This window comes from Eretmochelys imbricata, chromosome 20 (genome assembly GCF_965152235.1).
Source record: "Eretmochelys imbricata isolate rEreImb1 chromosome 20, rEreImb1.hap1, whole genome shotgun sequence".
Lineage (NCBI taxonomy): Eukaryota > Metazoa > Chordata > Testudines > Cheloniidae > Eretmochelys > Eretmochelys imbricata.
Window position 1 is genome coordinate 12,249,519 of NC_135591.1, and position 12,536 is coordinate 12,262,054.

The window sequence follows — 12,536 nt, forward strand, 5'->3', positions numbered from 1 at the left end:
AATCGGGCCACGTACTGAGGTGGGACAGTTGGGATAGCATCAGGGGCTGTACGTCCCCACCCCACCCACCCCCGACTGTCTGTGCTACCCAGCAAAGAGCAGATGCAGCCCCTTGCCGAGGTGCTCCTGGGTGGGCTTGGGTTCCACTGGGGCTGCTGGAGCCGGTTTCAGAGCCGTCTGCCATGAGAGCGCAGGGCTGGTCTCCTATCGCCACCTGCTGCGCAAAGAGGGCAGTGCATGCTGATCAGGCAGGAAGCGGGGGCTGCGCCAGCCCCCCCATGATGTGGGTCTGAGATGCTGACCATTTGAGTGGTCTCTGTCCAACTGGATGCTGGGGGGCCACACAGGCTGGGACTGGGGAGCTAGAGCTTCATATGAGGTCCCAGCTCAGATGCAAGGTGGGGCATAGGGATAATGTTCTGTCGTCCCCCTCTGGGACCTTGTATCAAAGAGTCTCTGGGCCTGGTGTTGGTTAATGATAGACTAGCCAGGCCCTTCTGGTGTAGTTCCCCCCGTCCCCACACAGCATATGGAGCAGGGGCAGTCAGGGAGCTGCCTTGTAAGGGGCATGCTCCCGTTGGTGGAGAGGCACGAGCAGAGAGCATGCTTGGGGGAGGGGGGCATTGCTATTTGCATGAGGGGTAGGTAGCCCATCCCTGCAGGGGGCATTGCAGTGCAGCTGGTCAGGGCAGGACCCCAGGGCACGTCCCAGCTAGCTTGGGGGGTGTCTCTTGGCTTCCCCCTGGGGTTGGGGGCTGGGCCACAGAGAGGGTGGGTAGTGAAGTTTCAGGCCACCAGGGCCCATTGGATTGTGCCGTGTAAGCCAGGCCAGGAACCCTCTGCCAGAGCAGGAGGTGACGGGTTTCTCTCTCCTTTGCCCCAGGGCCCCGACAAAGCCCGTTCTCAGCTGCTGATCGTGGACCGAAGCTTCGATCTGGTGTCCCCACTGCTGCACGAGCTCACCTACCAGGCCATGGCCTACGACCTGCTCAGCATCGAGAAAGACACCTACAAGTAGGGCCTGGCTGCCAGCAGGGGGCGCCCCACACCCCTCCTCAGGCGGGCTGGGGGGGATGTGGCCCAGGCACCTGCACTGCTCCGCAGCCCCCACGCTCGGGCGAGGGGTGCCGCAGCCTGACCCCATCTCCCCCCTGCAGGTACGAGACGACGGGCATCAGCGACTCGCAGGAGAAAGAGGCGCTGCTGGACGAAGACGACGAACTCTGGGTGCAGCTACGCCACATGCCCATCGCTGACGTCTCCAAGTGAGCGCGCTCGGCCCCACCCCCTGACGCACCCCTCCATGCCCCGCCCATCCACTGGACATACCCCCCCGTGTCCCACCCAGGGCCGGGACCCATCCCCCCCCCGGACACACCACTCCGTGCCCCACCCAATGCCAGGACACCCCTGGACACACCCCTCTGTGCCCTGCCTAGTGCCGGGTCTCGCTACTCCCCCCCACCTTCGGCACACCTCTCCCCTCCCCACCCAATGCTGGGACCCCCTACCCCCACTTTGGCACAGCCCTCCCCTCCCCACCCGCTGCCAGGACTCCCCCCTTGGACACACCTCTCCCACCCAGTGCCAGGACAGCCCACCCCGTTGACACACCCCTCCCCCTCTTTTCCAGTGCTGGGACTTCCCCCATCCTCCCCTTCAGACACAGCCCTCCCCTTTCCTTCCCACCCAGTGCTGGAACCCCACTACCCCTTGGATACACTCCTCTCCCACCCAGTGCAGGGACACCCACCCCCCACAACACACCCCTCTCCTGCGCAGTGCCAGGGCCCCCCCTCCCCTTCCCACCCAGTGCTGGAGCTTGTCCCTCAGACATACTCCTCTCTGAGTGCTGAGACCCCCTGGACCCAGCCCCTCTCCCCAAAGGACCCCTGAGCGCTCCCTTCCAGAGCCACTGTCCACATCTCCTCTTGGGGATCCGCCTGGACACTGTCTTCCCCCGATCCCAGGGTCTCCCCATGCACCTTACAGCTCTCTTGAGTGAGTCCCTCACCGACCTCCTGCTGGGCCTGCCGCTGCCCCCAGACCCCCCCAGCAGGGCGCCAGGAGCCCCCAGAGGTGCACTGAACTCTGCCTTGGGGTAACTTAGGAAGAGGGCCTCCCCCAGCCTGTCTGAGGCTCTTGAGGCAGAGAACCCTGGTGCCTGTGGGGTGGGGGCTCCATCCCCTGTAGCATAGGACAGGGTACCCCCTACCTCCAAGGCAGTGCCTGGCTCCGTCCTGACCCCTCTCCCTGCTGCAGGAAGGTGACGGAGCTGCTGCGCACCTTCTATGAGAGCAAGAGGCTGACCACGGACAAGGTGCGGCAGGGGTTGTGGGGAGCGATTGGGGAGTTCAAGCTGGAGGGACAGGGGGACCCATCCCACTGCCACTGATGGGGAGGGGAGGCTTCCCTGCTGCCCCAGGAGGGGTTGGCGGGGGGGCTGTCCCATTGCTCCCAGGGTTTGCCTGTAAAGGGCTTCGAGGTGTATGTGGAGTCCCCTGCCCCCCAGCCAGAGCTCTGGAGCTCCCCACAGTGGGGGAGGGCAGAGGCCCATGGGGCAGGGTCAGACAGCAGGATCGGGACCGCGCAGGGAGAGCTGCAGGGAGCCAACGCTGGCATCTCCCTGGCCCGCTGCTGCTTTACACCTTGAGGGGCGCTCAGGTTGCGGGGCTCCCGTCTCGTTCCAGCTGGCCTGGAAAGGGCAGGTCTAACCTAAGCCGCAGCCATGCATGGCCTGAGTGACCCGCCCTGCTGCCTCTGCCCTGCAGGGGGCTCCAAGCACTGGGAGCGGCCGGGATCTCACCACCGCCTCCCTCCAGGCCAACATCGAGGACCTGTCCCAGATCCTGAAGAAGATGCCCCAGTATCAGAAGGAGCTGAACAGGGTAACGGGGCTGGGCTTTTAGTGGGCAGGAGGCAGGCCATTCAGTGGGGCTGATGGGAGGGGCAGGGTGCTCTGTGGGGCTGGTGAGGGACAGTAGGGACTCTCTTGGGGGGCAGGGCACTCTGTGGCACTCCGCTTTACTGCCTGATGAGAGCTGCTGACCTGTCCCGTTGGGCAGAGCCATTTTCCCCCCAGGTGCTGTGTGGCACCATGGGCAGCAGCCTGCCTGTCAGTGCCCAGAGCTGCCACGTTAGCCCCACCAAGGGCAGCCCTTGGGTAAAGCCCGTGCCTTGCTGCTGCAGCTCTCGGGAGAGGGCCTTGGTGGGCTTCCAAACCAGCCTGTTGGAGCCACTCCTGGTGCCACTGAGCCATGTGCCAACAGAAAGCTCCTGGCCACTGGCACAGGTACCCCGACACCTGCTGATCTCCAAGCCCCCAACCTCGTGGTGACTAACAGAGAAGCCGTGGGCTGTTTTGGAAGCTGCTCCCTCCTCCTGATCCTCCCCTCCAGCTGCCCCACTCCACCCCAGAGGTGGCTGCACATCAATCCCTATATGGCAGCCCTATATGGTGGCTGGGCAAAACAATCCCTATATGCTCGGCTTCTACAGCCAATTGGGGCTGCCCCTCTGGCTGAGGGGCCCTCCTTGTGGGTTGTGGGGTTCAGGTGCTCTGGACCAGCCAGTGATGCAGTAAACTCCCCCTGTGCCCCGGTCTCTCCCCGCAGTACTCCACGCATCTGAACCTGGCCGAGCACTGCATGCAGCACTTCAAAGGGAGAGTGGAGAAGCTGTGCAGCTTGGAGCAGGTGGGTCTGTGGGCAGAGCCTGGCTTGGGGCAGAGTCTGGCTCATGGACTCAGCCCGGAGAGAGGGGTCTCAGAGCTGCAGGTTCGCTGGAGCCAGGGTCAGCCCCTCCATGCAGCACCAGGGGTGCAGAAGGAGGACATGGGGCTCGGGTTACTCCCTGGGGGCCAGTTGCTCACCCCAGAGGGAGCTGACCCCAGGGAGGAGGGGGCCCTGGCACGGGGTAGGCGAGCTGTGGGTCAGGGGGCCGTCACATCTCCCATCCTGCTGCGTGGGCGGGAGGAAGCAGAGTGGCCTGACCTGGGCCTTGTGTGTGCACCCCCTTCCCCCTGCCCCCAGGACCTGGCTATGGGGACGGACGTGGACGGGAAGAAGATCAAGGACCCCATGAAGATCATCTTGCCTGTCCTGCTGGACCCCAGCGTGCAGGCCTACGACAAGATCCGCATCATCCTGATCTACATCTTCCTGAAGAATGGTAACGCCACAGGCCTGCAGGGGGAGCACTGCGGGGCCTGCTGCTGCAGGGGGGTGCTCCTGGAGGTGGGGCCCAGGCCTGTGGGGCTGGTGGGGAATAGCACTGCTCAGACTGGCAAGCCCTCCTGCTATGCAGGGCGCCCCCCGGCCAGCCGCTTCCCAGGGCCTGTGTCCAGCCTGGCTCTACAGCCCTGTCTTCCCTCTGCCCACCTCTCGGTGCCTGCAAGCCTGCCAGTGCGCCACGCCCATGCTCCGATCTGGGGTCAGATCTGGGGTCAGATCTGGCGGCCTTTGCTCCCTGCTACTGTCTTCCGAGCAGTGTCCGCCCTCCATGCTCCCCCAAGCCCGTTCTCTGCAGGGAGGGAGGGAGGATGGAGACACACACCCAGAGCAGCCCCCCAGCCCGTTCTCTGCAGGGAGGGGGGATGGAGAGACACACACCTGGAGCAGTCCCCCGGCCCGTTCTCTGCAGGGAGGGGGGACTTCCCTCCCTTCCTGCAGGCTGTTCAGATACCATGTTGTGTCTCTGAGCCTCCTGCAACCAGTCCCCTGCCCACCCCTTGTGTCATCCCTGCACCAGCTCCCTGCTTCTTGCTGCATCCAGCCCCTTCCCCAAACTCACCAGGGCCTGGGGAACCTCCCTGACCCTGACACTTGGCACAGTCCCTCTTCCCCCATCGGTTCCTATCCCATGCTGGCTCGGTGGGGCAGGGCCCTGCTCCGGGGCCCTTCCTGTAACCCTGCTCAGGCACTGCCCCTGTGCCCATTGCTCAGGCCAGGGTGCCCTCATGGGGCTCCTCTGGCTACCTGGCTGCCCAGTTTCCTGGCCAGGGGGTGCTGTGGAGTTGCCAGGCCTCCCCGTCTGCACTAAGCAGCAGTAAATGGTTTGGGGGGGCAGGGGTGGGGCACGTTGCCCTCCCTCCAGCTCAAGGCCTCACAGCCTTTAAGAGCCAGGCCTCGGCTCTGAGTCTGCACCTGACTGGCCGCAGAAGGGGGAGCCCAGATCAGGGGGACGGGGGCTCCCATTGCACTGCCAGGGGGAACTAGAGAGACCCCTGACCCCAGCGCCCGAGAGAACCTGTTGAGGGAGGAGCAGCAAGAACCTAAATTCGATCATTAACTGTGTGGGGTCCAGTGGGTTAGAGCGGATGGTGCTGGGAGCCAGGACTCCTGGGTTCTATCCTCAGCTAGGAGGGCAGTGGGGTCTAGTGGGTTAGAGGGGGGCTGGGAGCCAGGACTCCTGGGTTTACCCCCAGCTCTGAGAGGGGTGGGAAGAGCAGGATCTCAGGATTTGATCGGGGAACTAGGACTCCTGGGGCCACGGACTCATGTGCCTGGGCTGTGGGTGCGTCCCGGGGTGCTAGCACTGACCTGTCTCTCCCCGTGCAGGTGTGAGCGAGGAGAACCTCACCAAGCTGATCCAGCATGCCAACATCCAGCAGCAAAGAGACATCATCAACAATTTGCAGTTCCTGGGCATCTCTCTCACGCCTGGGGTAAGGGACTGGGGCCAGGGGCCAGCAGCTGTACCCATGCCAGGGGGCAGATCTGTGCTGCACAGGGGAGCCCAGGCCATCCTGGAGGTGCCCCCCTATGGCAGTGACCTACTCCCAGCACAGAGGTGGCCTCTGCCCCTGTACAGTGGGGTGACGCCCTCCCCATAGGAGGGTGACCCCCGAGTTACTCCCCATCTGGCGTGACTTCTTCTGCCCCGGCAGAGGATACTGGAAGTCAGGACCTCAGATCGCCAGCGAGCTGGAGCTGGTGACCACTGCTTGGGGTGGCCATGCGGCAAATGGGGGGAAGCAGCTCTGTTCTCCCATCAGTCTCTCTCTCTCTCTCTCTCTCTCTCTCTCGCTCAGTGATCCATTCTGTTCTTTTCTCTGCCTCTCCCCTGCCAGCCTGGCTGGCGCGACTCAGGTAGGCCACGCTCTCCCTGTCTGCCCCCGTTCCCACCCCGCATCTCCTCCCTGCTGCCTCTCACCCCCTCTCCCTTCCTCCCCCAGAGCGGGCAGCTGCGACCAGAGAGGAAGGTGCGGCTGGAATCCAGCTACCAGCTCTCCCGCTGGACCCCCATGCTCAAGGACATCATGGAGGTACCGGGCCATCTGCTTCCTGGCCTTGGGGGTGGGGTTGCAACTGGCAGGCTGGGCCCAAGGGGGAGGGGTTGGTTTGGGGTCAACCATGTGTAGAGCCCTGCATATCTGCGCACCATTTCTGCGGATAGTGGATCAGCTGCAGATACAACCGTGCAGGGCTCTACTCCCCAGCAGCACCTGGCCCGTGGCGTCCGGCTCAGGCAGCCTGGGGGACGCAGCGCGCTCGGGGCCGCTGGCCCGCAGCCAGTGGCTGGGCGACAGGTCGGAGTCGGGGCTGTCCAGCACCCACTCGCTCCGCCACGCTGCTTCCTGTCCAGTAGCTTGAGCAGCACCAGTGTCCCCACCAGCTCCTGGGCAGCAGGATTTGGGATTGGAGTGGGTGGGGCCCCGGCGCCCCACCCCTCCACCCCACTGTGATGCAACATGCTCTGCTGCTGCTGTGTACTGTTGCTCGTGACCCCCCAGGAGGGCACATGATGAGACACCCCTTCCCCCAAGCCCTCACCCCCTCCACACTGCCCCTTCTCCTCAAGACCCTGCCCCCACACTGCCCCTTCTCCTCGAGACCCCGCCCCCTCCACGCTGCCCCTTCCCTGCGAGACCCCTTCCCCACCCTCGCTAGCTGCTGCCGGTGAGGATGCGGATACAGGTAAAAGGCGGCTTGTGGATCGCGGGCTGATGCACATCCACACTTTTGTATCTGTGCAGGGCTGTAGCCATGTGAGGGGCTCATCAGAGAGTCCTCTCCTGCTGCCGTCCTTAGGGGTCTTAAATCATAGACACGATTGCAGGGGAGTTGTCTTACTCGGTGCTGAGATGCTGCCACCTCTGGGGTGGGCCATGGGCGGTTTATACAGCGGTCCCTCACCGGAGCTGAATTCTTCCTAAGGAGTGGCAGGCAGCTCTTAACAGCCGCCCAGCAGCGCTGCCCGAGAGTCTAGGGCAGGAGGTGATCAGTGTGTGGGGCTGGAAGTGCAGGGGATCCAGGCAGCACACTGTCATGACTGGCACTGGAATCTGAATGGCTGGCAGGGTCCTTGGCCTAACCTCCAGTGAGGAGCAGCTGTTTGACGCTCATCTAAAGGATGAACTCCTGCAGCACAGGACTGGTCACGCCCCCTGCAGACCCCTGCCCCGCTTGCTCTCTGCAGTACAGCGCCCCCTAGCGCTGCACTGGGGCAGCACTGACTGCCAGGGGAGAGTGCCCCCTGCTGAGCCCTCCGCCTGCTCCCTGCAGTACAGCGCCCCCTAGCGCCGCACTGGGGTCAACACTGACTGCCAGGGGAGAGTGCCCCTTGCTGAGCCCTCCACCTGCTCCCTGCAGTACAGCACCCCCTAGCACCGCACTGGGGCAGCACTGACTGCCAGGGGAGAGCGTCCCCTGCTGAGCCCTCTGCCTGCTCCCTGCAGTACAGCGCCCCCTAGCGCCGCACTGGGGTCATAGAGCACCCTCTGCTGACTCACTCGCACCCCCCAGCACCCAGTAGCTTTTCCTTAGAGGTTTCCTATCCAAGCACTGCCTGGGCCCAAACCTGCTTAGCTTGTGAGAGGTGACATGGTCACTCCATCCCCTAACCCTTGCAGGGGGCTGAGCCCCTCATCGCCCTGTCCTGTGGGGCACTCCTCAATAGGGTGGGGGGGCACACTTAGTTGCCTTCAACCTACTGGCTTGGGGCTCCTCCAGGCCAAGAATTAACCCCCCGACCGGAGCTCCTGTCCCTGGCAGATCACAGGTGGGAGGCTCCCAGGCCCTTGTTCCAGTGTTGTGATGGTTCCTCCTGTGGGATTTTGCGGCAGGCAGTTGCGGTAGCCTCAATCCCACGCCTAATCCAATCGGGGTGCCCCCTCTCTGCGCCAGCCACAACTTGGCAGGCCTTAAGCTTCCCTGTACAACTCAATGCAGCAGACTAATGTAAAAGCCCCTATTATGTGGCATTAGGATGTATCATATCCTGGGCCCCCTGCGTGCCTGGGACACACCTCATGGAGCAAGAGGCAGGGCCTGGATTTGCCCGCAGCAGGAAAGGGGCACTGAGGGCAGCCCCTGCCTCTCCCCCCCCACCCCCGAAATGAGGGGCCCTGGATCTGGCTGCAGGAGGTCTCCGCCCTCCTCATAACGGTGGATGGGTGGGGAGTTCACAGCAGGGCACTGAGCAGCTGAGGGGGATGTGGGGAGATGGTGGGGCATCACTGGAGGAGTCAGCGTGTTCTTTGCTGGCTCCCCATGCCCCCCCCTGGAAAGGGGGCCTGAGGCTGCTCCCCCCAGGGACTGTCAATCATTCAGTGAGGAGCCATCCCAGCCTCTCCACCCCAATGGGGCCTGGCTTGGCCACCAGATCCGAGGTTCCCACTGCTTGGTCCCTGCTGATCTGTCCTCCCCCCACCCCCTGCCAGGACATCATTGAGGACAAACTGGACAAGAATCTGTGGCCCTTTTTGTCGGACCCAGTCCCTACCACCAGCTCCCAGGCTGCTGTCAGGTAAGGCTGAGCCTGGCTGGGCTGTGGGGGGCAGAGCCCTGACACACACACCCCAGAGTGTAGGAGCCTCTGTGCCTGGGAGTGTGTGGTCAGGACCCTGCCCTCTACGGGGGAGGGGATGTCCAAGAGCCTGGAGCCCTGGAACCCTCTTACCATGTACCCCGCACCCCAGCAGTCCCTCAACACACCAGGGCCCAGGATGGAGGAAAGGGACTGGCCGAGCTTTAGACAGCACCCCCAGCCCAGCACAGGTGCCACCCTCCCCTACTCCCTCTTGCCTGCTTTGGGACTCCTGTCCCACTCCCTTGGGCAGGGCCTGCCCCGCAGCCTCCTCCAGGCCCTGCCCTTCCATCTGGCATTCCCTCAGCGAGCCCCTGGTATCCACACTGCCCCTCTCTCCCCCCAGCGCCCGCTTTAGGCATTGGCACAAGAACAAGCCAGCGGCCGAGTACCGGATGGGCCCGCGCCTCATCATTTACGTGCTGGGTGGGGTGTCCATGTCTGAGATGCGCTGTGCCTACAAAGTGACCCCGGCCATCAAGGGCAAGTGGGAGGTGGTGATCGGTGAGTGGGGCGAGTCCTGGGGGAAAGGGCGGCTGGAATGCCCAGGTCAGGGAGAGTTGGGACCCCCTGGGAGGGGGAGACCCTAGAACTGCCTGCCCAGCACCCACAGGGCTCCCATGCTACCCTCTGTCCTCCCACACCCAGGGGCCTGGGAACAGATGTGCTTGCCCCACATGGCCTGTATCTAGCCGCCTGATCTCCTGGCCTCTGTCTCCCCAGGCCTCTCATTGCCCAGGGACCATGTGTGGGGGCCCAGTCAGACACCCCCAGTAACTCCCATAGGGATATGGCTCACCCCCTGCACACACCCCTCGAAGACCCAAGGGTGAGGAACACTGTCAGCGCGTGGATTCTTGCCTGGCTGTGCAGGGTACAGCGGCACGAGGGGTGCGGTGCCAGGCCAAGGGGGATAGGAGACAGTCCCTCCCCCCCTGCACTAGAGCAGGGTCCAGCTGCAAGGATGGGGGTGATGGTGATGCCAGCCACATACCTGCCTCACTGTGCCCACCAATGCCAACCACCTCTCTCTCCCCCAGGTTCCAGTCACATCCTGACCCCCAAGCGCTTCCTGGATGACATCCAATCCCTCAACCAGCTGGACTCCGAGGAGGCCTAGAAGCAGCCCCCTCCCCCCAGAGACTCTGCCCCCCACAGTTTGCTGCCCACAGCTCCACTTGCTCTTCTCAACAAGGCATCTTCCCCCCTACTCTTGGCTGCGGTGTCAGTTCTTGGGCCGGGGGAGGACCCCCAGGCTGCTTGGCTGTTCGGGCAGGGAGCAGGCCAGGCTTCCTCCCTCTGGCACAGCCTCTAGGGCCGTTACCCTTTGTGCCCCGTGGCCACCCTGCCCCCGATTGGGTAGGAGAAGAGTCAGGCTCCATTATCTACCAGCTTCAGCCATTCCTACCTCCCCACCCTGGGACCCAAAGCACAGCCCCTCTCCCTCCCCCTCCTGTCACCCCTCTGCCAGCGATGGGGGGCACACAGAGGCTGCTACCAGCATCTGGCTTTGGGGGGGGGGTGTGACCCAGCCACTGAGCCCCAGGCTGTGTCTGTCCAGTCTGAAAAGAGTTAAAGAGACCCCCCCCTTCTGCCCCCATATCATCCCCATTCGCCGCCTTGAGGTGCTGGCCCAGCCCTGGCTCCCTGCACCCCTCCCATCACAGCCTGGCACCCTGGCCTCTTGGCCCTGTCCCCCAGTGGGGACCTCGGCTCCTGAAGGGGGGAGGGGTCCTAGCAGGAGTTGCAGTCAGAGTGCCGAAGTAAGTGGGGGTGGAGCCAGGACTGCGTAGGAGGCGCGTCCAGGGTTGGTCAGCAGCAGGTAGGGTGACCAGATGTCCCGATTTTATAGGGACAGTCCTGATATTTGGAGCTTTTTCTTATCTAGGCTCTTATTACCCCCCACCCCTTGTCCCTATTTTTCACACTTGCTGTCTGGTCACCCTAGCAGCAGGGCAGAGCGGGCTCGCCACCTGATGGGCCTGGATCAAATGCCCCTGCCCAGTGGCAGACACCTCCCCACTGCCTTTCCCTGGGTATCAGAGCCACGCCCTGGGCACCTGGAGCCCCAGCTCCATCTGAGGCAGCCAGCTCCAGCCCCCTTGGGTCTGATCAAGCCCTGAGCCAAGCCTCACCCCCTGAATGCCACGGGCCCTAGAGATCCTCTCCCTCTTGCCTGCCAGGCGGGCTGTACTGGGGCAAGCGCTGGCAGGAGCGATCCCAGGTAAAGGCAGTGACCTCCTTTACTGGGAGTGACCTCCAGGGGGTGGGGGGTGCAGGGGGAGAGTTTGTTTGTTCGCAGCTCTGAGCCCCTGCCCCCCCCCCCCCATTATCACAAAGTCAGTGCTGGCCCTGCCCCCGGCTACTGCCCTGCTGGGCATGTGCCTGGGCCAATGAAGTGCATTGCCAAAGGCTGGCCGAGGTCTCTGCTGCTGTTCACAGGCAGGGGAAGGGAGGACACAGGGTGGGGCGGGTGGCTGAGAGCCCAGGGAGCGGGATCTCCCCAACTCCCCCTCCAGCCCTGCTGCAGGTCCCAGGTGTCCTGGCTCTGAGTCACCAGACCAGCGCTGCCTCCCCGCACCTGGGAGCAGGGTGGGGCAGTGGCTGCTCCTTTCACTGTTGGACTAGGGCCTGGGGGCAGCTCTGCTCTGGCCTGTGGTCGCCCCCTGCTGGTGCAGTGCTGGCTCACCCAGCCGTGCCCCAGAACCTACATAGTTCCCTGTGGCCCCCTGCTCCTAGTGCCTTGTTCTGCCTCTGGTCCGTGTGCCAGAGGGACCAGGAGGGAGCCTCAGGAGTCCCCTCAAGCCAGCTATGGGGTCCCCATCAAGTGTGGGGTTGGGACAGGCACTGAGCGAGCACCAGGGCCCAGCCCCCAGGCTGGCCCCCACAGGGAACCATACCCACCCAGCCCCTGCCCCTCCCAGAATCAGCGCTGGAACCCAGCCCTCTGCGTCCCAGCCCCTGCTCTATCCACTAGCCCCTGCTTCCCGCTCAGATGTGGGTCACAACACCTGCCTCCTTGGTCCCCCTCTAGGGCTTGGCCTTTGCCCCAACCCCCACCTCCTCCATCCTCCTGTGCCTAGAGCTGCCCCAGGGTCCCGCCACCCTGGCTGCTGCTGGCCCCCAGCTCTTGGGGCCCTATTCCTGCGCTGGCACCTGCATTGTGTGAGCAGCTGTGTAGGCTTGTCCCGCCAGCCAGGCCAGGCCTCCCCTCTGGCACCCTCTAGCCTGTGCCAACAGCTGGGGGTGCAGTGGCAGTGTCCCCAACCCCCCCCTCGTTGGAAGGTGAAAGGAGACAAGGAGGGGCTGTGAGAGAGCCCCATTCTCCTACCCTTCCTGCACCCTGCTCCCCCGGCTCAGCTCGGAGACTCGTCCTGCCTCTGCAGTCACTGGGCATGGGGGTTAGCGCCCTCAGCAACCCCACCCCCACCAGCTGGAGACAGTGAGAGACCAGTGCCAGGTCAAGGACCTGCCCCAGGTCCCGGAGGAGTATGGGGAATCAGGGCCCACAGCAGGGGTGACCGTGGTGGGGGATCAGACCCATCACTCATGAGGGTTGGGGGTTGTCTAACTTCTCCTCTCAACCTGCTCGCAGGCTGTGGCCCCTCCTGCCCTCTCCCAGCCCATCCCCTGCTCCCTTGGTGCCCAGGGGGCACTCAGCCAGCCACACATGGTCGCGCACCCCATGAGGTGGGAAGGAGGCTTCAGGCCTGTGAGCTGTGCTGTGC

General features: G+C 64.0%; 1 protein-coding gene across 1 annotated transcript in view; it reads left to right on the forward strand.

Moving 5' to 3' along the window:
• LOC144277888 (syntaxin-binding protein 2-like) overlaps window positions 1-9,928 on the forward strand; it is a 58,404-nt gene extending 48,476 nt beyond the window's left edge. Inside the window, exons 4-14 of the mRNA XM_077838911.1 lie at window positions 884-1,014; window positions 1,158-1,265; window positions 2,263-2,320; window positions 2,823-2,888; window positions 3,615-3,695; window positions 4,032-4,170; window positions 5,559-5,665; window positions 6,176-6,265; window positions 8,663-8,748; window positions 9,155-9,312; window positions 9,849-9,928. Coding sequence (XP_077695037.1) covers window positions 884-1,014; window positions 1,158-1,265; window positions 2,263-2,320; window positions 2,823-2,888; window positions 3,615-3,695; window positions 4,032-4,170; window positions 5,559-5,665; window positions 6,176-6,265; window positions 8,663-8,748; window positions 9,155-9,312; window positions 9,849-9,928 — 1,104 coding nt within the window. The remainder of the gene's footprint in view (window positions 1-883; window positions 1,015-1,157; window positions 1,266-2,262; window positions 2,321-2,822; window positions 2,889-3,614; window positions 3,696-4,031; window positions 4,171-5,558; window positions 5,666-6,175; window positions 6,266-8,662; window positions 8,749-9,154; window positions 9,313-9,848) is intronic.
• The last annotated feature ends 2,608 nt before the right edge of the window (window positions 9,929-12,536 follow it).